Genomic DNA, 26,603 nt, shown 5'->3' with positions numbered 1-26,603 from the left:
TTGCCTTCCTGTGGGTTACTTGAACATTTTTTTATAATTCCATTTTGGCTTATCTATAGTGTTTTCCAGTGTATCTCTTTGTATAGCTTTTTTAGTGGTTGCTTTAGATATTGCATCATATGTACATAACTTGTGGTCTACCAGTATTGTCATTTTATCAGTTCAAGTGAAGCATAGAAACTTGAATTCTTTGTCATTTATAATATAATATAATTGTATTAAATATTTCCTCTACATTTAGAGTCACATCAGACAGTGTTGTAATTTTAAGTTCAACTGTCAAACATAATTTAGAAAACTGAAGAGGAGAAGGAAAGTCTAGTGTATTTATCCTTATTTTTGCTTACCATGTTCTTCCTGATTTTCCAAGCTTCTTTCTTTCAGAGAATTTCCTTTAGTTTTCCTTTTAGGGTGGGTTGGCTTGTGACATATTCTTAATTTTTCTTCATTTGTGAATGTATTGACTTCTCTCTTTGTTCTTGAAGAGTATTTTCACTGGATATAGAATTCTGGTTTGATGGTTCTTTCAGTACTAGAAAAATGTGACACTTCTTTCTGGTTTCTAATGAGAAATCTGTCAAATTTATTTCCTTTCTATGTAAGGTGTTTTTCTCTGGCTGCTTTTTCTCTGCTTTTAGTTTTCAGAAGTCTAATTATAATATGTCTTGGTGTGGATTTCTTTGGATTTATCCTGTTTGGAATTCACTAAGCTCCTTGAATCTGTAGGTTTGTGTCTCTTTCCAAATTTGAGGATTTTCAGCCATTATTTCTTTGAGTACTTTTATAGCCTGCCTTTTTTTCTCTTCTTCTGAGACATTGATGACTTGAATGCTAGATCATTTGTTACAGTACCAAAGTTCTTGAAGCACTATATGTTCATTTGTTCAGTCTTTTTTCTCTCTGTTGTTCAGATTGGGTAATTTCTTTTGTTCTATCTAAACATCTAATGCTTTCTCCGCGCCCCTCCCCCCATCCCTTCCATTTTACTGTTGAGACTATCCAGTGAGCTTTTTAATTTGGTTTTTGTATGTTTCAGTTTTAAAATTTCAATTTGATTCTTGTTTGTCTTTTATTTGCTGTGACTTTATAGTTCCTTGCCAAGACTTTCTATTTTTTCATTTGTTTGAAGCATGTTCATAATTGCTTATTGAAGAATTTTTATGATGTCTCCTTTAAACTCATTGTCATATAATTCTAAAATCTTGTCTTGGTGTTGCCATGTATTTATTGTCTTTACTCAGTGTTATATCTTTCTGGTTCTTAATATGATAAATGATTTTTGACTGAAACCTGTACAGTTTTGATGTTATAAGACTTGACATCTTATTTAAACTTTATTTTAGCTGACTTCCTTTGATACCATTCTAGTGGAGGGTGCTGCCTTGTTACTGCCTTGTGGGAGACAAAAGTCCAGGTTCCCCAGTTGGTCTCCAGTGATACCCAAGGAAGGGGTTCCTCATATCTGCTGGGCAGGTATGGAAGTTCCAGCTTCCCATATGGTTTCCACTAATACTTTGGTGGGGGTGGCCTCATTACTGATGGGCAATGGTAGAAGTTCTGACTCTCTACTTGGCATCCACTAATGCTACTTGAGCAGGGAGGTGGTAGTGAGGGGCCTCATTACTGCCATATGTTGGTTGATGTAGAGATTCACCATGTGGTCTCCACTAACACCATGAGGAGGGGGCTTTGTTTCTGCCCTGTGGGGATGAAAAGATGAAAATTGCCAGCTCTCTGCTCGTCTTCTCACATGGCGCCAGAAGGAGGTTAGGGTGCTTTGTTGGTAACCTGGCAAGGGTGGAAGTTTAGACTCCCCATTCAACTTTTGCTGGCATGGATGAAGCCAGTTTTTTCTTTTCTGTGATGTTTGGCTAGAGTAAAGCAGTTGTTGTTTAAAAGTTTTCTATCTTGCTACACTGTCCCTCTCTTAATCCTTTGGCTAGAGACAGCAGGCTTTTTGGGAGCTTTTTTGGTCTGTGCCCATTGGTGTTTATGGGTTGCTGGCTTCTTTATTTCCAAGTCTGTAATATATGAGGGGAAAAAGATAATCTGTGGGGTTCACCACCATATCCTGCTATGGATTCTGAGGTCCCTAGCTGGTCTATTTTCTTCTCTACACCTTCCAGAATCTTCTTGTTTGTTTTTTATAAATAATGTCCAAGAGTTTTAGTTGTACTCAGTGGGAAGAGTATGCCTACTCCATCTTCCTGGAAGCAGAAGTCTGTGTACTACTTTTGAAATAAAAAAAATTTTTCTTGAAACAACTAAGTATTATATTTTGGGGAGAAGGTCCTTTTTGTTAATAGTTGGTAACATGGCTTCTATATCTATTGAGGTTTTCTTATCCTTTTTCTGGTCAGTGGGCTGTGCATGTGTGTGCACACAAGCTAATTCCTTAAAGATGACTAGAATCTTAAAACTTTTAAAAAGAAGCTTGCTATTGACTCAGCAATAAATACACATAATGCAGCAGGAAGGAGAACATGATCCCTGGCTTGTAATCTGTGGTATTTCCATTAAAAAGCATGTGCTTATTAAAAGCTTGCAGCTGTTAGTATATTAATGGAATCAGATGAAGAGCCCAAGAAGTCAGCCAGGAAGCTAATATCATGTTTTGGTAGATGCCTTGCTCAGCCAAGAATGAGGAATATAAAAGAAAGATCTTTAATTTCTGCATGACTTTTTCTTTGCCATCTCTCTCAGAGGCCCTGGACTCTTGGCTTAACTATTCTAAATAGTCTTGTGTGTCTGGTTTAATTAATCTTCACTATGCTCTCTGGGAAATACATTTCATAATTTATGTGAATAGCTTAATAATGTTCTTCAGGACACACTCAATATTTACCATAGCAAGCTACGATTTACCTTCTCAAAGTATGGAGAAGTCTTTAATTTTATGAAGTTACTATGCATTGATTTGGGGGTGTGTGCTATCTTTAAGAGATCCCAGGTCACGGAAGGGACAGGAGAACAGCTGCCTCATAGTCCATTCTTATGGGCAACTACCAGTTTATTGGTATCTGTGCTATGAAGGCAGCAGGTGATTTTAATTGAGATAGTAACTAATGAAACAGTTTTAAGGCTGACAGATTTGGTACTTATTTTGCCTGATGGCTAATCTAATCATGTAAATAGAATGATATTTAAGATAAGTGACTAAACTCTAGCAGCAAAGAAATGAGAACTCAACGTCAGTGTAAGATGGGAGAAATGGTTGAGTTCGATGTAGTAAGTTGATTCTGAGCAGATCTTCTTTATGGCTGATTTAAAACTCTTTGTTAAACCTTAATTGTAAATCTTCTTGTCTTGTTGTCTCACAGTGTTTTTTATTTTATGTTCCCTAAAGTTATTTACCATTAGTATTTTGGTTGGATTTAGAGTTAAATCCTCAGCCATGTATGGACACCTCTTAATTATGACAAAAGACCTTCAGTACTAAAAAGTGTTGAATATGTGATGGATACTGAATTCACTAATTAGTTATCATTCATTATCTACCTACATAGTGTGTTTGTTTAAAGGTTGTTTTTTTTTTACTAGCCTGTCTGTCTTCCATTGCTTGAGAGACTCAATAAACCTTGTATATAAAAAAAATTCCTTCTACTTCTCATCTTGGGGCACAATAAAGAGAATTATCCATGTGAGAAGCAGCTTAAATTGCTAGCATTGGATTTGTAATATGAGCAGCCTTTTGATTTGGAGTTTGTATTTGAAAAAATTTCTTCGGCTTACATCGAATTCATGTGATGGTTGTGTCTCTCCTGATCAGCACTCAGATTCACCAGGAAAATTGTTTCATGTGGCAGCTGATCTCTTTGAGGTGTTCCAACCAAGGCCTACAAAGTGAATTTTGTGTGTGCCATGTGGCCTATATTTTATGTACTCTCATTCCAGATCACCAAATATTGTACAAATATACCTCTGTGACTCAGTAACAGAGAATTTTAGATGTTAGCCTAATAAATGATAATATATACAAACTTTACATTTCTAGAAAGAGGTCCAGTCAATATCTTTAAATAATGAATATTTAATAAGATATATGGTCTAATGATCTTTTAGTCACAGTGAAAATGTCAGCATGTTATTTATCTTTGCCAAATATTAGACCCTGGTATGATATATCTATGCAAGATTATAATATACATTATGTGATTTATACATGAATGGTATAGGTATTTAAAAAAATTCTCTTATCAGCTTCATCAGATGTATTGATATATTTAACGCCTTTTAATCATGCAGACTGAAATGAGATCACCTTTCTCTTTCTAGATCTAAAAACAAAACAGAAAAAGAAACATTATATATAGTTAGTTTTATAAAAAGGCAATCCACGGAATGATGAAAAATAGTTGCAGAATAAAGAATTGCTACAAATCAATTAAATAGGCAATCCAATGGAAAATGGACAAAACACTTGACTAGGTACATCTCAAGAGAGAGAGAATTCAAATGGTGTATAAATATATGAAGATGCTCAGTTTCACTGGCCATCGGGGAAGTGCAAATTAAAACCACACACCCAGAAGAACGGATAAAATAAAAAAAGATGGAAAATACTAAGTGCTGATAAAGATGGAGAGCGAGTAGAACTCTTATCCACTGCTGGGGGCAGTATGTATTTATACAATCATTTGGAAGTCTGGTTGGTAGTATCTACTGAAGTAGGACATATCCATCCTCTAAGACCCAGAATTTGTAGTCCTGAGTAATACCTGACTAAGTAGAAAATGTCACCAGAAGGTAAGCAAGACTGTTTGTAATAACCCCAAACTGGAAAATACCCACATGCACATAGTAGTAGAAAGAATAAATAAATTGTGATACATCTGCACAGTGGAATGTTTTACAGCAAAGAGAATCAACAAACTACAACAATATACAACAATACGAATAAACCTCACAAGTGTGACGTTGAGCAAAAGAAGGGATAAAGTAATTCATATTTTATGATTCTATTTATGTAAAGTTCATAAATGAGCAAAACCAATTTGTGATGTTTGAAGTCAGGGTGGTGGTTACTCTCGGGACAGGTGACTGGAAGGAGGGGACGTGGGCTGCTTCTGGGAAGCTGGTAACGTTCCATTTCTTGATCTGGATGCTGGTTATATGGGAATGTTCACTTTGACAATTCATGAGGTGTACATTTATGACGTGCACGCTTTTAAAAGCTATATTATATTTTAATACAGTCTTAAAAGTGGTTTTCACCCCAGACATTGGTGATAACTTTAAATAAAGTGGACTGGGGCCCAGGGCTGGCGTCAGTGTTCAGTTATTTCTCCAGGTTGCTAGTTTCTGATCTTGATCTCGACACATTAGGTCACCACTCTGCATGGGAAAAATGAAGATGTTTGGAGGTTTTCTCTTTGCCAATTGTTCGTAAACCTTACAAAATATGAGTGTTGGTCATGTGGAACCAAAATATTTATTAGTTTTTAAAAGATACAACATTTTAAATGCTTATGATTAAAACAACCTTTTATAAAACAGCAGTAGGTATCACTGTGGTAGAGTGGAAGAAACCCTGTGAAGGTAGTGGACCCAAGTTCTAGTTATTTTTTGTCCTCTCCTAGCTGGGTGAACTGGGGCAAGTCTGAGTCTCAGTTCCAGCTCTCTAGGATCAAGACTTTACCAGCCTGAAGGCAGAAGGATGAACTCTATGATCTCTTGGGTTCTTTCTAACTCTGAGATCTAAGATCCACCATCTGTTGCTACTGGGAAAGCTCTTAAATAAAGTGACTGATGATGTAATTTATTCATATCACCATTGATTTCCAATCCTTTGTTCTGCTGACATGTTCAATACACGATAAAAAGTTTCAAGGTGTACAGCAAAGTACAATCTTAATGCTATAGATCATAAGGGCATCTCACCGTGTCTTCACCCCCAAATTGATCTCTTGGCTTTCTTGGGATTTGTTGCTCTGCAGTGAGGATGCTCTTCAGGAAATGTTCCATATGGGTGAAGAGGAGAAGATCTTTGTTTTTCTTAATATACTGTAGAGAGTGTGGAGGACAGACGTTTTATCTTTGCTCCCATTTCTGTGAAGTACTCTTGGATATTCTCAGCCAGAATGTGGACCTGAGAGTATTACATACAATTCTACTTTTAAAGTAAAATGACACCTCTTCTTAGATGGTGGTTGGACTAACATTCTACCTCCATCTCTGTCTTGGGAAAGTTCTTTTTAACGCTTTTAAGCCTCAATTTTTTTTTTTTTTATCTTTAAGTTAGGAATAAAGAGCATGGGGAAGATAAAATGAGATAATGCATGTAAAACTCTCAGCAGAACATCTGGCACGTGGCAAGTGTGTAATCAATGTTTGCTATTGTCTACCTAATAATTAGCTCTGGTAGATTGGAATGTTTCAGTCTATAGCATCAGGGTCCAGATAAACCTGTTCATTAACATAGTAAATATATTGAAAGCCTCCTCTGAGCCTGGCACATGGGCTGCAACAAGAAACAAAACCGACATCTCTGCCCTCATGGAACTTACATTCTAGCAGAGAAGAAAAGTAAGTAAATTATGCAGTGTAGGTCTTAGGAAGTGGTATAGGAAAAAGTAGAGCAGAGAAAGAAAAAGTTGATGAACATGGGTAAAGAGGGTTGCCATTGGGGGAGGGAGGAGGGCAAAAGGGGTGATTAGGGTCACATGTGAGGGGATGCACTATAATTAGTGTTCCGGTGGTGAACATGATGTAATGTATCCAGAATTTGAAATATGATGTACATCCGAAAAAAAAATTAAAAAAAAAAAAAAAAAAAAAGAGGGTTGCAAATTAAGACAGGCAAGTCAGGGTAGGCCTCATTGAGAAGGTGATACTTGAACAAAGGCCTGAGGAGGTAGGGGAGTCAGGCATGCTCTAACTCCTTAGACCAGGGTTTCTCAACTTCAGCGCTATTGGCATTTGGGGATGGATAATTTTTGTTGTGGGAGCTGTCCTATGCATTGTAGTATGTTTAGTAGCATCCCTGGCCTCTACCCTCTAGTTAACAGTAGCACCCCCCTCCTCTGAGTAGGACAATCAAAAACATCCCCGACATTGCCAAATGTCCCTTGGGAGATAAAATTGCTCCTGGTTGAGAACCACCGACTCAGAGGAAGGAGCATTGCAGGCAGACGGAACCCTCAAGAGGGGAGTCTACCTGGTGTGTCTGGAGAACAGCAAGGAGGAAGGTGTGGTTGGAGTTGAGTGAATGAGGGGGAGAATAGTGGGTGAGGGGGTGGGAGACAAGGGAGACTTGGCTTCTTTGGCTTTTACTCTAAGTGAAATGGGGAGGCCCAGCAGGATTTTGAGCAGACCCAATTTTCATTTTAAAAGGATCACTTTGACTACTGTGCTGAGAATAGACTCAAGAGAGGCAAGGTTGGACTCAGAGAGACTGGTTAGTGAGTATAGTAATCCAGGTGGGAGAGGATGGTGGCTTGCACGAGGCTGGTAGCATGTAGGTGATGAGAAGTGGTCAGATTATGGACATGCTGTGATGGTAGAGCAACAGGATTTACTGATGGATTGGTTGTGGGGTGTATGTAACGGAGAGAGAGGTTTCAAGGAAGACTTTGGCCTGAAAAACTGGAAGAATGGAGTTGCCATTAACTGAGACGGGGAAAGTTTCAAGTGGAGCATGTTTGGAAAGATCGGTTTTAGGCATGTTGAAGTTTGAGATACTTATTAGACATCCAAGTGGAGATGGCTAGTAAGAAGTTGGATATATGAGTTGAGTTAGAGAGTTGGGTTGGGGCTGGAGATAAAAATTTGGGAGTCATTGACATATAGATGGGATTTAAAGTTGGATGACTGGATGAGATCCCCAAGAGGAACAAATATAGACAAAGAAGAGAAGAGGACAGGGCCGAATCCTGGCCCTCCAACATTAAGAGGCCACGGAGAAGAGGAGGGATCAGCAAAGGAGACTGAGAAGGAACAGCCAGAGAGGTAGGAGGAAAACCAGAGGAGCTTGGTGTCCTGGGAGCCAAGTGAAGAAAATATATCAAGGAGGAGAAAAGGATCAGATGTGTAAATGCTGCTGTTGGATGAGGACAGAGAACTGACCATCTCTGTGATTTGCGGGAGGTAGGTGTAACAGAATTCTGTGATCTGGATGACCAACATCACCATCAACATCAACCACAAAATAAATCTGTGACTCAGTAGCTAATGGAGATTTGATTACAGGGAGATGTATATGGAACATTTACTTAGGAGTCAGGAGATCTAGAATCGAGTCTCAGCTCTACCACTATAAACAGCTTCTTGATTTCGAGCAAACTGCTTAATTTCTCCTTAAATGCAAAATATGACAAAATATGTATTTTCCCTATTTTGCAGGATTGCTGGGTAGATCAAATGAGACAATATATATAAAAGTGCCTTGCAACTTGGAAAGTTTTATATAAATAATGAAAAAAGATATGTTCTTGTTTATATTTCAGGAATGAATTGACCTTTAATGGAGGATCATATATTTAAATTTTATATTTGTAATAGTTAAAAAGCTGGTTGATAATATTCTCACAGAAGTGCTTTAAATAACAATATTAAGAATACCATCGTCAAGCTGGCACAGAAAGCATACTGTAAGTTTGGGTAAATAGGCTACCACATGGGCATCTAAATTTAGTCTCTGAGTTTTATAGATGGAATTCTGCTTACTTATGGACAATATATTATGTGATATAAGTTAAGTAACTATGGAGTCACATTTGCAATTCTCTTAACTCAGAGAGCCAGGTACCCACTATGTGCCTTGTAGAATATAGGATTTAAAAAATATTGTCATATGTGGTTTGAGAAGCAGGCTGAGTGTCAAGGCAGTGTACCACCTAGGGAGGCCAGAAATGTCTGAATAGGTCATGCACTGAGGCATTTACTCTGTGAAGAAGAAAGTTTTACTGAAGGCCATGTGCTACACAAGATAAAGTTAGGTACCTCTTCTGATGACTCTGGCTCCAAGTGAGACTCACACTTCATTTCAATGAGTTTAGAGAGGAGATCTCTTCCTCTGTCAGAGATGGGCTGCTCTTCTAGCAGAAGAGCGCTTACGCTTTGGTCCAGCTTACTGTCCCGGGAAACTGCGGACATTCGCAGTGTGATAGAGAATGCTTCTCTGAAATAGGCTTCCAACCCCTGGTCATGGAAAAGGTGAGGGGGCAGATCAGTACTGTTCTACACAAGTGCTATTAAAGCTTTAAAATAATAGTTGAAAGAAAAATGGGACTTGAGATTTATCATCTTTACTTGTCCTCAATATGGGTTATCATTGCTTTAGCAATTGTGGTGGTTTATGTGTTGACAAGGAAATATCCAGAGAAAGCTGTGATACTGTGCTCATAGGAAGACCACTTCTCTCCAGCATTCTCACAGAACGCATGCATTTTGTTAGATGCCGCCATAGGAAATTTGATCAGGAAAATCTTCTTCCTGGCCTAGCAGTAGAAACCAAAGGCCACCAAGAGGACTTAAGTAGATTTGAAATGTTACAAAGCTTAAAGCGTTTATTGGATAATAGAGTCTGAGTCACAGAGAAAGAGAAGAAAAAGCCCTGTGTGTGTTATAAATACCTTGTAAAATGACCTCAGAAAGGCGGGGCTGGAGTCCTGCTGGAGGTCCTCGGCAGCGATGTGGGCCAGGCAGTGGATCAAGAGCAGAACAAAGCTTCCCACGGATGCCAGACACTCTCTCCCAACAAACAGTGTGCTTTCAGCACTCTAAGTGGAGAAGATACCCAAACACAGAGATGTCAGCCTCAGGGAGCATTTCTGCTACCTCCTTCTTTTTCTAGTTTTATATGGTCTAAAATAACTTTTGGAATCATAAAGTCAGAGACTCCCTGGGCTTAATGGAAATTTACTGAAGGGAAGATTTCAGATGACAAAGGGAAAACTCTTGTTTCATTTCAGCTCTGTGAATAAATCTTTTTCTCCACTGTGTCTCAATTTTTCTGCTACCCTCATCTTACAGAAAACAAAGGGTGGGAAATTGAGAGCAAAATTTCTCATGTACCTCTGTCTTTTATCAATGTCCTCCAATCATTGTTTCCTTAAGCAGCAGTTCTCAAACTTTAGTGTGACTATGAATCACACGGGAGTGAGTCTATTCTTGGGGTCCATCCCAGAATTTCTCGTTCTGTGGGCTTTGGGTGGGCACTTCCATTTTTACCAAGCTCCCCAGGTGGCTGATGCACGAGGCCCAAGGAGCACAGTTTGAGAATCATTGCCTTAGAGGGCTCTCAGGCTTTCTCTGTCTGTCATGCCTGTATTGCAATCAAGTTCTCAATCTCCTGTCTTGCCTAATTGATCTGAAATAACTCCGTTGTTCATTTTCTTAAGAGGCAAAAGGTTGGCATGGAAAAGCCTTAGGTGATTTGGAATTGGAATCTGAGATCCATCCCTGGAATGAGCTGTGGGTGGCAGCACAGACTAGTGGTTAAAAAATGAGTCTGGTGTTCAAATATACCTGGACTTGAGTTTCAACTCTTGCTAACACTGTGGTCTTGGGCTAGTTACTTGGCCTCTCTGGACCTGAATTTCCTAATTCATAAAATAGAGATAACAAGAGTACCACCCCCCCGCCCCCGTAGGGTTGGGTTGTTGTAAGTTGTAAATGAGATGATGCATGTAAGGCATATGGCTAAGTGCCTGACACACAGTATTCAATGAATCCTGAGTTTGTTTCCCCTTCAGAAAAATGGGATTAAATTCTTGCCTACTACACAGGCTGCTTTGAGGATCAAGTGAAATAATGCCTGGAGGGTAGCATGTTTTAGTAATTTTTGGTCTTATTAAATCCCCTAACAATTTAGTAGTCTGGTATAACCCATTTCCCAGTCCTCTAACGATGATTAGCAGTTCCTCCTTTCACAATCATTGTTTACCAATGTACTGTCATTAGAGTTTAAGGTCTACATACACCGGCTTAGAGTTGCACTGAGGCACTGCCAACCTCTATATTTGAGGAACTACCCGGACAGGAACAATTTAGATCCCTTTCTGTAGAAAGATGCTGATTGTACAGGATTTCCTGAAGCTGGAACGGTGACTCTTACGGGAAACACCAGTCTGGAACCACCAGCTTGATAGTGACAGAGATTCATTAATGGGCACAAAGCCATTATGATTCTCTGGGCACACGCCAGGACATATTCATTTCACTAATTAGAGAAAGCTCTTACATGGTGACATTTATTATGCCTTAGCTAAATGACTTATTACCAAGGGAGAATAAAATATATCAGGACTTGAGAGAGAAAATGTTTTATAACATTGTTGTGTTTGCATCTATCTTTACTAGACTCTAGAATTCTACAACCCATCTCTGGGACTGGATTTGCAGCACCTGATAGAAGAAGGAACCTTGGAAGGCATTGTCGGAGGGTTCCATGGCAGGAAGATGAGAAGCAATCTTCAGGGTGATTTCTGGAGCCTGAAAAGAATAAAAAACAAATAAAAACAAAACCAGGGGCCAGCCCTGTGGTGTAGTGGTTAAGTTTGGTGCCCTCTGCTTCAGTGGCCTGGGTTCATGGGTTTGGATCTTGGGCGCGGACCTACACCACTTGTCAGCCATGCTGTGGTGGCATCCTATGTACAAAATAGAGGAAGATTGGTACAGATGTTAGCTCAGGGCTAATCTTCCTCAGCAAAAAACAAAAACAAAAACAAAACCAACCAAAAACCAAAACCCAAACCCATCATTTTGCTAAAAAATTCTCATGCAACTCAGCTGCATAGCACCAACCAAATTAAAGAGAAGTAAAAGCACTGGAACATCAATTTAAAATGCTAATAGGATAAGTAGATTCAGTATACACCACACGACAGTGGGAAGAGTATGTGTTTGATATTTATGCTAAGAATTAATTTACTTCTAAGTAGAGGTAGACTAGACTGGCAGTCAGGCCTGAGGACTCTCAAACTGTGACTCCTGGAGTCTACGCTCGTGCTAGCCTTTTGGTTGGGTGATCTTGGGTAAGTTTACTCGACCACTCTATATTTTTCCTCCTCAATTTCAAAATGAGAAAAAAAAATTATAATATTGATGTCATGGGTTTTTTTGAAGATGAAATGAAATAACTCATGCAAATTATTAGAACATTTTCTGGCATGTACAAAGTGCTTAATTCATTCTATTACTATTACTATCATTTGAGAGATTAGACTTTAGATTGGTAAAATGATTCCTATCAGTCCCCTTAAAGGAGAGACTAGAAAGTTCCCTGTTGCAGGTGTTTAATCCTAAGGAATATCTACTACCTCAAAGCCTCCTTCCTAGTCACCCTGGCTTCATGGCTCCACAGATGACTGCTTCACAGAGGGGCCGGAAACCAGACTTACATGAAGCTGGGGGATGAGGAGGTGCAGGATGGAGAGGCCATACTGGTAAACCACAAACTCCCTGGCAGAAAGGTCTGTGGATTGCACAGTTATCAGCTCTTCCTTCTGCATTATCTGAGGTTTTGGAAAATCCTGCAAAGGGCTTTTTGGGGCTACAGGGATCAAGAGAAACCAGTAACAATTTCACTGACTTTTCTGTACAGTAATGATATATTGATAAAAACAGTAACAACAACAATAATACAGTTCAGCTTAGGAAAAGGTGTATTTGCATCCATCCATCCATCCATCCATCCATCCTTCCATCCCTCCTGTGCTATGTATGCACTGTGTTTCAGGCTCTCTTGCCCATCTTCATGGAAGAGCCACTGAGTTTCAGTCAATAGGAACAGAGGAGAAAGAACAACAGAATGAGGGTCCAGAAAAGATGGCAACAGATTTTCTTCTACTGTTTCATAGCATTGTTTGGAGCATTAAACGTAATGTACTCAGAACAGTGTATGGTGCACAGTAAGTACTCAGTAAATGTAAGCTGTATTAACAATCTTAGTTCCCTACAAAATTGTCTCTAATGGGCTTTGGGTCTTTAACCATTTTCCATTTTTTTTTCTTTTTAAAGATTCTATTTTTTTTTTCCCTTTTTCCTCCCCAAAGCCCCCTGGTACACAGTTGTATATTCTTCGTTGTGGGTCCTTCTAGTTGTGGCATGTGGGACGCTGCCTCAACGTGGTTTGATGAGCAGTGCCATGTCCACACCCAGGAATCGAACCAACGAAACACTGGGCCGCCTGCAGCGGAGCGCACGAACTTAACCACTCGGCCACGCGGCCAGCCCCTCTATTGTTTTTTTATTCTTGAGAGGACAATGAAAAAAGGCTCGTGCAGCATGGCAGAGGAAAGAATGCTGAACTAACAGAAGACCTGAATTCTGGTCCAGGTTCTGTAAGACCCTGGGAAAGTCACTTAACTTCTTCAAGCATCAGTTCTCTCATCTATAACAAAAATAAGTTCATAATCTTCCACTATCTTACAGAATTAGAGTTTGGTTTCCAAGCATAAACAAGACAATGTATATAAAATTGCTTTCAACATTATAAAGTCAATATAACTATCACACAACGAAGGTTGACGTAATGGTGGGACCCCTCAAAGGAGGGCCCACTTCTCTGCCCATACTCTTCTTAGTTTCCTCCAAAGAGAAGTGGAATTAATACTAAGATTGGTCAAGTTCTGGGGTCAGCAAACTTCTTCTGTAAAGGGGCAGAAAGTAAATATTTTAGGCTTTGCCAGCCAAGAGGCAAAATTGGAGTTCAAATTTAGTGTTCCCTGTCATCATGGTAGAAGACCTCATTCTCCTACAAAGCCTTCCTTTGCTTCTGTGATACACGGTGATCTGCCATCCTGGGAACTCACCAGAATATGTTGCCTGCATCTCCCTTTTGGCATTGCCTTCCTAGTGTTGGATAATTTTTCATCTGGGGAAGCAGGTTAGGTTAGGCCCTGGGGTAAGACTCCCTGGGATTGAATTCCAGCTGAACCCCTCCTTAGCAATATCATTTTTGACTACTTACTTGACCTATTCAGAAGCTTCAGGTTCCTTATATAAAATGAGTAATAGTATCTACTTCACTGGGTCGTTGTAAAGATTAAATGAGCTAAAATAGCCAAAGAGTTAGAATAGCACAAGACCTATTGTACAGCACTCCATAGAAATGTTATTCTTCTGACTTTTTTTTTCAATTATTTACAAATATAAAACCATTCTTAGCTTATGGGCCATACAAAAGAAGATAGCAGTCTTGAGTTGGCCTGTGGGCCATAGTTTTCTGACCCCTGGTCAAGTTCAAAGATGTTCTTGGAACTGTGCTTACTAGTAGCCTGCATCAGGGTCAGCTGAAGGGGATACACTCATTTCCTGTTAATCCTCTTCTACTTGGGAGGTGCATAGTTGAAACAGACCTGACTCTTCAGGGCAGGCCAGCCACATTCTCTTCTGACTTCAATTTCAAGGGTGGTATTCGTAAGCGATCTGGAGTCCCTTTTTGGGGCAAGATCTTCTTTCTCTTTGTCTCCTCTGTCTATCTCCGTGTCTCACACTTTTCCATTGACTCTTTGTAACATGTGGCTGGCTGGTATGGGATAAAATCCCAAGATTTAGATTCAGTGTTTTGTGGGGAGGTAGAAGGCCTTTAGGAATTCCCTTTTGGGGACTGGCCAAGTTATTATTACAGTGGGACTGTGATTCCTATTTATTATTCCTTATATGGAAAAATCCCTTGGGAATCTTAGGATGAGGGTAGAGAGAAATGATGATTGGCAAAGCAGGATTCTGACATTCCTAGTCCCTAGGGGTTGTAGCATTGAACCCAAGGTTATCCCACCTTCACTGTGCCATGATAATTCCAAACAGAAGCTGCCAGGGAAAGGAGGTTACCTGGTTTGTGATGCACTTGTCCTTGCAGTTCAGCTCCCTCCTTGTAGGCTTGGGACCAGATATCTACGTTCTTCAGGATGGGAAGGAGTGGTGAGGTCCACATGATGTCAACTTTATCTGTGTCTGAACAGAGGGGAAGAAAATAGTTGTTGGAGTAGGGGCACAGGACTGTGGCCAAAGTCCAAAAGAGCCAGACATAGCATTGGTGTGACAGGTGGCCTCTAAGATGGCCCCGATGATTCCCCCAGGCGTATCCAGACCTTGTGTAATCCCCTACCCTTGAGTGTAGGTTGGATCTAATGATTTGCTTCTAACGAATAGAATATGGCACAAGTGATGAGGTCAGGATATAAAAAGACCGTGGCTTACATTTTTTTTGCCTTCTCTCGCTTGCTCTGAAGGAAGCCAGCTGCCATGTTGTGAGCTGTCCTAAGAAGTCTATGTGGCAACGAATTGATCTCTCTGGCCAACAGCCAGCAAGGACTTGAGATCTGCCAAGGGCCATAAGAGTGAACTTGGATTCCCCAGTCAGAGCTTGCAGTGACTGCAGCCCTGGCCTGACGTCTTGATGTGTGAGATGCTTAGCCAGAGGGCCCCAGCTAAGCTGCACCCAGATTCTTGACCCACAGAAACTGTGACATAAAAAAATGTTTGTTGTCTTAACCCAGGAAATTTTGGGGTAGTTTGTTACATAGTGATGTATAACCAATACATTGGGTTTCTTTATTTTCTTCCCATAGAGACTACCATGGCCACACTCTTATGGTGCCTGAAGCCCTAACTGTAGTATTAGAATTCATCAAAACATGATCAGAATTGGCAGCAGAAGGGAACACTGGACCCATGACCAGCCTTACCTGTCCCCGGCCCCTGATCCTCCCATCCTGGGCCACGGCCTTGAGCTCCCACCAGCGCTGCCGTGATGCTCTTCAGGAAGGGGATCAACAGCGGGCAGGCCGCAGCCCAGTCCCTGAGAGAAGTTGTGATTGTCCCATAAAATATGTCTCCAGGGTAGTTCTCCAAACACACAGGGGTTCCTGAGGCGACCATCTAGGATGAAATAGTCAGAACCTAGTTCCATGCTTGGTTCCCACATGTCCCACGTGGCTGCTCTGCGAGCTTCTCTCTGAAGCCCCCATTAAAGTTGGATGTACAGCTCTCCTTGACCAAGTCCAGAGGTCAGTACCTGAGTGTGCAAGAGCTGGAGGCGGCTCAGATCCCGTTGGTATTGCAACTGAGCAAGGGCCCTATCCAGGAAGCTCTGTCTTTCTCTCACCACCGCCTGAAATTCATCAGAGAGATGCTGAACCACCTAGAACACAGGAAATAAGATGTCCAAATTAAAATGCAGCGTCTTTCTCTTTCCTCCTGCTCCCCTCCTAGTCCATCCACTGCTCCTTGGGTCCACCCATCCCTGAACATTACATTGTCCTGAAGAGCCACATGTGATGACATGGGAGGATGTACTCATCCTATGTGAGTCCCTTTGTCAGCTTCTGAGCCTTACCTTCCTGGGACGGTTCCAGATCTGTGGGGTCTGATTCCTACTCTGCTGTAGCCATATCTCCTCCTCCTGGCCCTGCAGCCAGCCAGCTGCTTGCCTGAGCTTTTCTGCTGCCTGTCTTAAACTCTGCAGGACCTTCCGCATGCCCAGCACCACCTGTGCCTCCTGTTCCCACTCCTCTCTGTCTCCTACAAGGGGCAGAGAAAAGGGCCCCTTGGCAGCAGCCACCTCTGGGGGTAGGGAAGAGAAGCAAAGACATAGGAGTTTATTGGAGCCAGGGGAACCTGCCAGGGTAGAGCCAGGGTCTAGCTGGGAGCCTGGGAGATGAGCACATGCAGAGAGCAGGAGGGATTTTCAACTGGGAAGCTGTGGGTGGTGGCACCGCTCCCAGGAGATTTCTGCTCTGGAGGTCTGGGCCCTGGGGCTGCTTTCCCACCTTGACAGAGCAGGCCTCGCCCTGGGCCGCTTTGCGTGTTCAGGGCTCTGGCTCTCCTCTCGGTCTCTCGCAGGCAGCAGGACTCCAGGGCCACACAGGCCTCCTCAGCAGCCCTCAGCTACACAGGACAGGAAGCACGAGAGAAAGGGCCATGAATGGGGAGGCAGGAGCTGTGGGCTGGGCCACCTCATGTTGTCTCCTCCTCCCCACCCTCTATCCTGCTGCGACACTTAGGAGTAGCTGAAATCTAGGGCCTGGAGTTGGGGAATCTTGGGACTTTATCTGCCCTGAGATAGATTCTGTTCCTGTGGTACAGGGAGAAAAGGCCTCCACACTTCCAAGAGAAACCTGTGCTGTCTGGGCAGACGGGTGGGTGGGAACCGTGAGGGGGTGCCTCTGCACCTCACCTGCGGCCTGGGGTCTTTGCCTGGAGTGAAGAGGAGCTCCCGGCTCAGGTCCCACAGGTGTTCTGCTAGCCGCACCTCTTCCTGCTCCTGGCGGCGCCAGTACTGCTCCCGGGCTCTCAGCTCCTTCTCCAGGGTGTCCAACTACAACATTTAGCTTATTTAGGGCTCATATGCTTTTTCTCCTCACAGCCCCAAGTGGTCTGATTGAAGATCCCCAAAGCTTCTCAAGACATGGGCCTCTTCCACCCCTGGGTGTCCGTGACTAAGCTTGGTGAGGCAGTTGACTTGGTTGTAGATGGTAAAACCTTCTTCAAGCTCCCGGTCCCTCTCTCTCTCCTTCTAACACTTGAACTCTCCAGAGTCACCTGTCTCCCTGCTCCCATTTCTCTCTTGGGAGGCCAGGGGAGATGAGCACGCGGCAGTGGGAAATTGTTCTCACCCTCTCATATTACCCCTTCCTACTCATCTGTGAAACTGAGTTGGGGCTAGAATTTACATTTCTTGGCTTCTAATGAGAATCTTTTATAACACATCCATCTTTGTTTCTGAGACTGTAACTCGGCTGAGAATTTATGGGCAGACCCTAAATTATTGTCTTTTTGGGGAAAATCTGCCAATGCCTGAATTACTGCAATAACCTTCTGACAGGGCTTTCTGCTCCAGTCTGGCCCTGCTCCCATCCATCCTCTGCTGCCAGAGGGAACTTTCTAGAATGCTGATTATATATACACATACATAAGCACAAAAATGTCTGGGAGGAGGTGTGCCAACCTGTTAATAGTGGCTGCATTTGTGGGAGAGACTGGAGGAGAGGTGAGTAGTGTCTGGATATGGGAGCACTAGGATGGGTGTTGATGGCGGATGGAGTGAGAGGAATGGGAAGGAGGGAGCTTCTTCATTTGCATACTTATAAAAATGTAGTAGGATTATGAATAATTTGTCTTCCTTTTGTATTGTTGCATATTTCCCAAATTTAAAAGTCTTAAAAATATTCATATTTGATCAGATCACGTGTCGATTTAGAATCCTTTAATGGGCCCCCATGACTTTCCTGAGAAGTCACATTTCTTGGCCTTAGCCAAGCACAGAGGGCTGTTCATGATTTGTTTCCTGCCTTCCTCATTGGCTTTACCTGCTGCCTTTGCCTCATGCCTTCCTCATGATCCTGGAACATTCGTAGTCTCCACCTGCCACCTTTACGCTTGCTGGCCCCTTAGGCCTTTCTCTGACTCTTTCTTTGGGTTTCAGCCCAGGTATTACCTCTTCAGGGAGGCCTTCCTTGAACTCTCCTCCGTGTGGTTTAGATGGCTGTCCCCTGGGCTCCCTTAACACCCTCGTGAACCACAATCATGGTTGGAACCCACAGACAGTCAGTTCCCTGAGGATAGGAGCCCTGTCTAGGTGTCTTTGCATCTCAACACTTAACACCGTTCCTGGAACATAGAAGGTTCTCGAAATGTAGTTGCTGAGTGAACGAAGAAATGAATAGAATGAACTCCTCCTACATACCAGATCAGGGTCTCTCATTCCTCGAGGTAAGGCCTCCAGCACCTGGACAATGGGCACTACCACTCCGGCAGAGGGATCCATTTGAGCACCAATGACAGGACCAGGTTCCCCAGTCAACGGGTCTATGGCTTGAGCCCCAATTGAGATTGGGACAAGACCTGTGGGATGCCAAGCCCGTCACCAGCTTTAGTAAGCAGAGATGGGAAAAAGAAAGAAGGGTAGCCATGGGAAGAAGGAAACATGGCTGGAAGGGAGCTAAAGGAACCCTTAGAACCCCTCCTACCATTTGAAGGGCTCTGAGCTGGAGTAGAGGGCTTCTTGAGTTTCTGAAGTGCTGGTCTTTTAAGGACCCAATTTTCTCAGTGGGGGATAAATGACCTGTGGTACTGGGGTTCTGGAATCTCTGAGCACCTTTATTTTGGTTCTCAGCAGCCCTAGCGGAAGCATCAGAATGATCCCATTCCTTGGCTCATGAGTGAACAGACTGAGGGTACCCCTCTTGAACTTTACAGACTTTTCTCCCCCAGGGCTAAGTCACATTCCTGATCTCCCGAGGGCTTTCAGAGGCCGCAAGCTCCCTCCTACCTTTGCCATCAGCATCTTCCATTGAACCTGCCAGGGGTGTGGCATCACCAGAATTCCCATCACTCTTCATGCCCAGGATGGGCACTATGAGCCCTGAGCCCTCAGGGTCTGGGATCTCCATCCCATATAGGGCCGGGACCCACAGCTCTGTCCCAGGATAGCACATCATCCCTAACACAAGAGGGAGGGGGCAGAGAGAGGAGGAGTGGAGGGTTAAGTGTCACACCAAGGGTCTTTCCAGGCTCAAAGGGCCACATCCCTGACCAGAGAGGCTCCCCTACAAAGACTGCATCGTTTCCTTTGGGGCCCAGCTTAGCATTTTGAATTCAGAAGGGAAGAATTGAGCTGCATCAGGACTTTCAGGAAGCTGAGAACCATTTCCAGGCCACACGGAAAAGGTGGAAAACAAGGGAACAAATATTCTTGAGCACCTCCCATGTGCCAGAGGCTGAGCTAAGAACTCTCTGTAAATTAAATTTTATTTGGTTCTACAACTAAGTCTCTAAAGTATGTACACTTTTTATCCTCATTTTAAAGATGCTAAAGCAGAGGCAGAGCAAGGTTTAACAGCTTCCCCAAGGTCAAAGAGTTAATAAATGGTGGGGCACTTCTTCAAACTCAAATTCTGACCCCAAATCCTCATTCTTTTTTGTCACCTCATGGGCAGAAGCCTCTGGAAAGAGGGATTGAGATGAGCTCCAGGAAGATACCGCTCTTACTTCCTCTCCCTGCCCTTCCTTGTATTAGTGCCGTGGGGGAGGCAGAGGAGTTGGGTGGGCTCCTTTCCTGAGCTTATTAATGGAAAGTTGAAGGCTGTTGCAGGAACAAAAGTGAGAAGAGAGCTGAGGACTCAGGAGACTCAGGCTTCAGGCCTGGCTGTGCAGCTAACCAGCGATAGGACCCTGGACGGGCAATCACTTAACTCCCTGAATTCACATTCTCTAGTGTCAAATGGGTGTCATAATATGTTACTATATTTGGGGATTCCTATGAAATAACAAGAGAATATACACTTTATAAACATAAAGTATAAGACCCAATGGAATTGGCAAGAGATTGAAAGACAGAGGTTAAAAGCCAAGCATTCAGGAGGTCGGGGCATGAAGTCACTGAATTCCTTCTCTCTTCCCTTGGTCACTGTGTGCACGGCCAGGGGGCTGCAGGCCTGTCCCTGAGCTTATAGGCTGACGAGCACCGAAGCACCAGGTCATTCTGGGCCTGGGATTTCAGGATCTGAGAGCTTTTTCCTGGATCAGTGCATACCTATCCTGCCGCCGCTGGCCTCGATGCCATCTGCTGCCTCCAGCTGTCTCTCCAGTCTCCGAGCCTGTTGTAGGACATGGTGTAGACTCAAGGCCAGTGCCTGTCTCATGTCCTTGATGGCAGCCTCCAGAGGCCCCTGGATCCTGGAGCCTGGCCTCTCCTGGTACCTCTGGAGCACTGTAATCACTTGCCTCTGGGCCACCAGCACATTGGCATCCAGCAGGGCCTGTGGCCCTCCCATGTGGGGCAATGTCCGGCCCTCCTGTTGGGCAGCCCCCTGGAGCTGGACCATCTTCCTGCTCAGCGGCTCCACAAAGCTGTCACCAGGCAGCATGAGGTTCCCCGAGGCATCTCGCAGGCCCCCCAGGGCAAGCACCTGACCTGGAAGCAGGAACCCAAGAGAGTGAGGTGGGAAGGGGATGGGGCAGAGATGCAGGCAGATGAGGCATGAGGGAGAAGTAGGACCAGAGGGCAGAGAGAGTGACAAGGTGGGAGATCAGAAGCTGTGGGAATGGGGAGGGTAAGAGGTGAGGGAGAGGGCAGACGGATAGCACGTGGTGGTGGCAGAAGGAGGAATGCCCCTTCTTGGTTGAGAAAGATCCATTTATAGCCAGCCCTGATGGTCTAGTGGTTAAAGTTCAGCACGCTCTGCTTTGGTGGCCCAGGTTCGGTTCCCCGGAGAAGAACCACACCACTCATCTGTCAGTAGCCATGCTGTGGCCGTGGCTCACACAAAAGGACTAGAAGGATTTACAACTAGAATATACAACTATGTACTGGTACTTTGAGGAGGAAAAAGAGAAAAAAGAGAGGAAGATTGGCAATAGACATTAGCTCAGGGTGCATCTTTCCCAGCCAAAAAAAAAGAAAAAGAAAAACATCCATTTACTTTTACTGCAGAACCAGCTCAGTTCTCTTTTTCCTCCCTGGGTGCACTGTGCTGGAGATGGGGAAGGGGTGAAGGAAGCTAGGAAGGAGAGGGAAGGTGGGAGTGAGAGGCAGAGTGAGGATGAAGGGTGGGAAGATGGAGCTGGGGTGGACCAGAACACAGAGGGCCTTGGGGGCTGAGAGGAGGGGATTGGGAAGCCAGGCCAGGCAGGGACGAGAGGGTGGAAGGACAGCATTGAGGGCTGCCAGGAGACCTGTGTTTTCATCCAATCCAACTCCCAGGATTGGTGATATGCCTCCTGTGACTGGATCCTCCATGGGGCCCCCCAACTCTAGAGGGGCCAAGGTCTTGGTGAGGGGATTGCAGTATGTCCCCCCAAGAGTGAGCCACTGCCTCGTTTGGGGGTGCAGAGTCACAGCCAGCACGGGCACCTCGATGCCAGTTATGGGGTCTGTCATGAGAGCCCCCAGATGAGATGTCCTTCTTGGCTGCAGGACAGGCAGGCGGGTGGCTGGAGGGGAGCCTGTGGCAGGACAGGTTGGGAAGGGCACATAGGGGAGGATGGCAGCTTCTGATGTTCGGAGGCCACCTGGACAAGGAGACAAGGAGACGTTGGTACCCTTGACATGCCAGCCTCCCTCCCTAGCCTTGCAGAGCAGGGGCAGAGAGAAGCCTTGGGCACCTGCTTTCTTTCATCTGGCACCTCTCTTCAACATGGTACCCTCTGCAGCAAGAATGTTTTTGAGGAAGGAGGAGAAGGTGGTTACTGGTCTGCTGGTCACCAAGCCCCACTGTCCAAGTGCCCTGCTTGCTGTGCTGTGCCCCTATGAATTCATTCAAGAGGGCCCTGGGCTGGGTTGGGGCTACTTAGTGGTCAGGGGCTCACCAGAACTGGAGTCCGTGGTGGGCACCAGAGTAGCTTCCTGCAGATCATATCCCAGATTTCCAGCCTCGGGCAGCACCCGCCCAGTGTCAGGGTGGATGAAGTAGCCAGGGGGGATGGACCCTGCGTGGCCACTGGCTGGAAGCATCATGCATTTGGGGCCAGGGACCATCAACTTGGTGACAGGATTCACACTGATGTCATCGGTGCCCCCTTGAGGGCCTGCCGAGGCTGCAGGAAAGTGAAGGCCAGCTCAGCCCTGGGTCTGAAGCCAACAGAGCGACTAGGTGTTTCCTTCACTGGTGACTAGAAGTTGGTGAGAACCCCACCCCAACCACACCCCAGCACCAAGGTGTAGCAGGTGCTCCCCGAGGGCAGGGGATCTTGTCTCTTGCTGAGTCCAGGTTGGGACTCCACATCCTGGGCATGACACTGTGATATCATCATATTGCAGACAGGAAGCGACTGGAAGCACCTTGGGAAATGGTGGTGACAGCCTGTGGGGTGACCAGATGGGGTCGGGGGACTCCTAGAACTCAGCATGCCTACGGGGTCCCTGAGGGATCCTTCTCCCACTCTTCCTTTCAGACAAGTCCAGCCTTTTCCAGACCTGGCCCCGTGCATTCATCGGCCAGGCTCTTGCTCTCAGGAAGTGCTACGTTACATGTAAAGCTCTAATCTGTGGTGGTTTTGTTTGTTTCCTCCTCTGTTCTTCCCATTTCCGAGGCTCCCTCTTCTGTAACACAGACGTTTGCCCAGGGTATGGTACAGGAAGCCCCTCCCAACCTTGGGGGTTTCCACTGTCTTTACCCCTCCTCCTCCCTTCCTCCCCTGCAGGGTTTCTTAAGGGTGAGATTTGAGTTTCTGCAGGGCCTGTTGCCTTGAATGCAGGGCCAGCCTTCCTGGGGGGCCTTGGCTGAGGCTCAGCTCACCTGGTCGCAGCAGCTCCGCCCCAGTGCCGGTGCCCAGGACACCCCAGGCCTTCAGGCGGTGACCCTCATGCAGCAGGGCCTGGGACAGGTGGCCCAGCACAGCATCCAGCTGGGGGACATCCCTGCAAGGGCATGGGGGAGGACCCATCAGTGGGAGAGGCAATTAGGGGTGGGAAAAGGACACTTTGTTCTGGCCAGTTCCAAGTCCCCACAAAGCCACACTTGTTCCTTCCCTAGACCAGCTCTCACGAAGCCACACTCATATTCACCAGGTACACACCCTGCTGAGTTCTGCCTAGCCTGGGAGGACTTTGCCAATCTAGAGCCTGTCTGTGCCTTCAGCAGCCGCTGAGCCGTCCTCAGTGCTGAGCAGAAGGAACCCCACTGCTCCTGCCTTGCACGGAGGTCCTGGCGAAGGAGCTTCAGTTGGCGACGAAGGCTTGCCGCATACTCGCCTGCCAGGTGCCCCCTCCGCCTGGCCTCCTCCTCCGCAGCCCTGGCAGCCATCTCAGCAGCCTGGGGTCAGAGACAATTGCCTGCTTACCTGCAGCGGCTACAGCCTCCAGGGACAGCAGACTCGGGGACCGGACATCAGCTTCCCCGGGGAACTCCAGAGCATTCTGGGTGGGCATGGCAGCAGTGGCAAACGGGGTGAGAAATCCCCAGGGGTGGGGGTGGGGGTAAAACCCCTGGGGCCTGGGAGATGGAACAGGTGGGAGAGGTGCTAAGCGCGGAGTGTGGGTCTCAGTGATGGGGAGAGTTGCATTTGGGCACAAGGGACCAGATGGGAAGGCATGAACACAGCCCGACCTGTTGCCACTCTCCTTGGGTGCTCCTCAAAAGCTGGTCAGTGCAGGCTGGGATGCGCTGCTGAGCACCCCACAGCTGCCGGACAGAACGGGCTTCGCTCGCAAGTTTGAGGCAGAGGAGTTTGAGCTGTGAGAGAGGGTGGAGTTCGCCGGCACTCAGATCCTTGAGCCACCCAGCCCCTTTCCCTGCTTGACCGCAGCGCCCCCTACTGCCAGCTTGTGGCGGGACTCCAGAGGAAAAAATGCCCTGCCGCCTGGAAGAAACGGGTGAGGACCAGCCCAGGCAGATGCCAGCAAGTCCCAGCTCACACCTTCTGCCTGGGGAACCCGTGGCCAAGTTTTGACACTTGGACTTCTAGTGCGTTCTTTTTGCTGGTGCCCCTTGTCACCTGCTGGCCTGAATTTCTCACCCACTTGGGTTAAGGACCAGGAATGGGGATCTAAGAGACTCCAGAGATGGCCTTGGTAGATTCCTACCATTGATCTGAGGCCCTAGGTCTCATCCTATCGGTGCAAAATTTAACCAGAAATCTTCTCTATCCCCTCCCCGTATACTCTCCTGTTTTCCTGCTTCATTATGCACGGACTGAGGATTTCTTTAGTCTCGATGGCCCAACTCTGCCGTAGACAAACCTGTTCTGGCTCCACTTGCTTCTCTGGCTTCTCCACTCACCTCCTCCTTGGTCTGGCTGAGTTTGGTTGTCACTGACAGAGACTGCCTGAGCAGGATCCCAAAGAAGGTTTCCGTGTCAAACCACTCCAGGTCCACCTGCTCCTCGGGCTCCCAGCTCCCCTCTGTGGGGGAAGGGAAGCAGGGTCATCCTCCTGAAACGCAAATAGGAGCTTCTCTACAGATCTCCAATGTGTCTGCTTCCTGCAGACCCTCAACCATCTAGACACAGACTCGCTACTAAAGGTGTGGCCTTTGGATGAGCAGCAGTAGCTTTGCTGAGGAACTTGGTGGAAATGCAGAATTCTAAGTCCATCCCAGACCTACTGCAGCAGAAGGTCCCAGGCAATTAATAATCACATTCAAGTTTGAGAAGGATAAATTCCAGCACTGCTCTCTGGGGACCAGACTTCGAGTAGACGGGTAGAAGGTGAAACCCCTCAGCAGGACACGTAACGCCTTCTGCAATCCGCTCCTCCACGTAGTCCTGGTCGTTTCCTAACTTTGTTCACGGTGATTGTACCTTTCTTTTGGAAAGTTTGTATTTAGATGTCTCTACTCCTCTCTGCACTGTGTGCTCCTAGAACCTGCCAGTGTCTGGCACAGTGGCCACTCAGTAAATATTTACTGAGCCAATGACTGAATGAATGGAGAGGACTGGAACAATGAGTAATCTAGGAAGATGGACAAAGGAAGCAGGAGCCAGCCAGGTGGATTTGGGGGCCCCTCGGGGATTCTAGCCCAAGTCTGTCACTCACCGTGACCTCCCTCAACTCCGGGGGTCTCAGGGTCTGGGTGTGACCGGCCTCTCCTCACTGATGTCATCCCAGTTCTTGGGAAAGTGTAGGCAGCCAGGTTGTATCCTTGCTGATGCTTCCGGAAGGTGGGGTGAGGAGCGGCCTTGCGGGCCCAGCTCAGGCTCTGATACTGAATCTACAAGGTACATAATGTGATGATATGAACATAAAGGAAAACTGAGGGAGAAGCATCCTTTTTGAAGACTCTGAGAGGAGGAAGCTCTCTGCTCAGCTTTGGATAGGGAGCACCTTGTTTTCTCTTGTTTGGACCATTCTAACAGCTTATCTCTTTGTAGCTTTCTACTCTCTAATCCATCTCTGTCTTCCACCCTATTGCTAGCGTAAAAATAAAAGTCTTGGGGGCCAGCCCTGTGGCCTAGTGGTTAAGTTTGCGTGCCCCCCTTCAGTGGCCTGGGTTCACGGTTCATTTCCCTGGCACAGACCTACACCACTTATGAGTCATGATGTGGTGGTGACCCACATACAAAATAGAGGAAGACTGACACAGACGTCAGCTCAGGGCAAATCTTCCTCAAGCAAAAAGAGGAAGATTGGCAGCAGATGTTAGCTCAGGGCCAATCTTCCTAAGCAAAAAAAAAGAAAAAAAATTCTTACCAGGGTTTCTCCCCTGCTAAAAATTCCTAATGAATCCCCACTGCCTAGAGGATAAAGTCCAGACTCCTTAGCAGGGCCCTTGAGACCACCCACAATTTGGTCTCTCTCTCAGTTCCAAGCTCATTCCTGTCCTTGCAGCCTAAGCTCCAGTTGCAGGGGACCATGTTTGGTTTCCTGAGCAGGTGAATGCCATTTCACGCCTCTGTGCCTTTGTTCACAATACTCCCTTTCTCATCCCCACTCCTCCTCCCAAATAGATTACCCTCCCCCTACTCCAGCTCACCAATCCCTTTGTTAGCACAGGGACCACATTCCTATACAGCTCATATTTCAAGCCTCTTTCAGGGATCGCAGACTTTGTGAAAGTCTGTCCTCTGTCCTCATGCCCCTCAGGGAGAACAATCAATCTCTCCTTTGTGCAGCCAGGGCACCCTGGACACACTTTATATGGACATACTCTGTAACACTCTCTGACATTTATTTGTTTCCTTGTCTATTATTCTTCCTCCTAAACTTTGACCACTGGAGG

The 26,603-nt window shown here is 45.5% G+C and overlaps 2 protein-coding genes across 2 annotated transcripts; both read right to left on the bottom strand.

Annotated features, from left to right (window-relative positions):
* Nucleotides 1-4,214: 4,214 nt before the first annotated feature.
* LOC106783370 (uncharacterized) lies at nucleotides 4,215-19,520 on the bottom strand. Its single transcript, XM_070273516.1, has 14 exons — nucleotides 19,217-19,520; nucleotides 18,632-18,789; nucleotides 17,123-17,263; nucleotides 16,716-16,833; nucleotides 16,283-16,509; nucleotides 15,962-16,087; nucleotides 15,633-15,825; nucleotides 14,776-14,898; nucleotides 12,342-12,493; nucleotides 11,347-11,433; nucleotides 9,573-9,719; nucleotides 8,941-9,138; nucleotides 5,881-6,003; nucleotides 4,215-5,334 (listed from the first exon to the last, which is right to left on the bottom strand). Exons 1-14 carry the CDS (start codon nucleotides 19,383-19,385, stop codon nucleotides 5,275-5,277), a joined length of 2,022 nt encoding a protein of 673 aa, XP_070129617.1. The 5' UTR covers nucleotides 19,386-19,520; the 3' UTR covers nucleotides 4,215-5,274.
* A 213-nt stretch (nucleotides 19,521-19,733) lies between these two features.
* On the bottom strand, nucleotides 19,734-23,331 carry LOC138925072 (uncharacterized). The gene is made up of 3 exons (XM_070273515.1): nucleotides 23,184-23,331; nucleotides 22,255-22,482; nucleotides 19,734-21,957 (listed from the first exon to the last, which is right to left on the bottom strand). The coding sequence occupies exons 1-3, from the start codon at nucleotides 23,329-23,331 to the stop codon at nucleotides 21,371-21,373; spliced, it is 963 nt and encodes a 320-aa protein (XP_070129616.1). The 3' UTR covers nucleotides 19,734-21,370.
* Between the last annotated feature and the right edge of the window lie 3,272 nt (nucleotides 23,332-26,603).

Source organism: Equus caballus, chromosome 7, assembly GCF_041296265.1.
Source record: "Equus caballus isolate H_3958 breed thoroughbred chromosome 7, TB-T2T, whole genome shotgun sequence".
NCBI classification, from domain to species: domain Eukaryota; kingdom Metazoa; phylum Chordata; class Mammalia; order Perissodactyla; family Equidae; genus Equus; species Equus caballus.
Note: the sequence above shows the minus strand (reverse complement) of the source record. Positions and strands in the feature narration are given on the sequence as shown.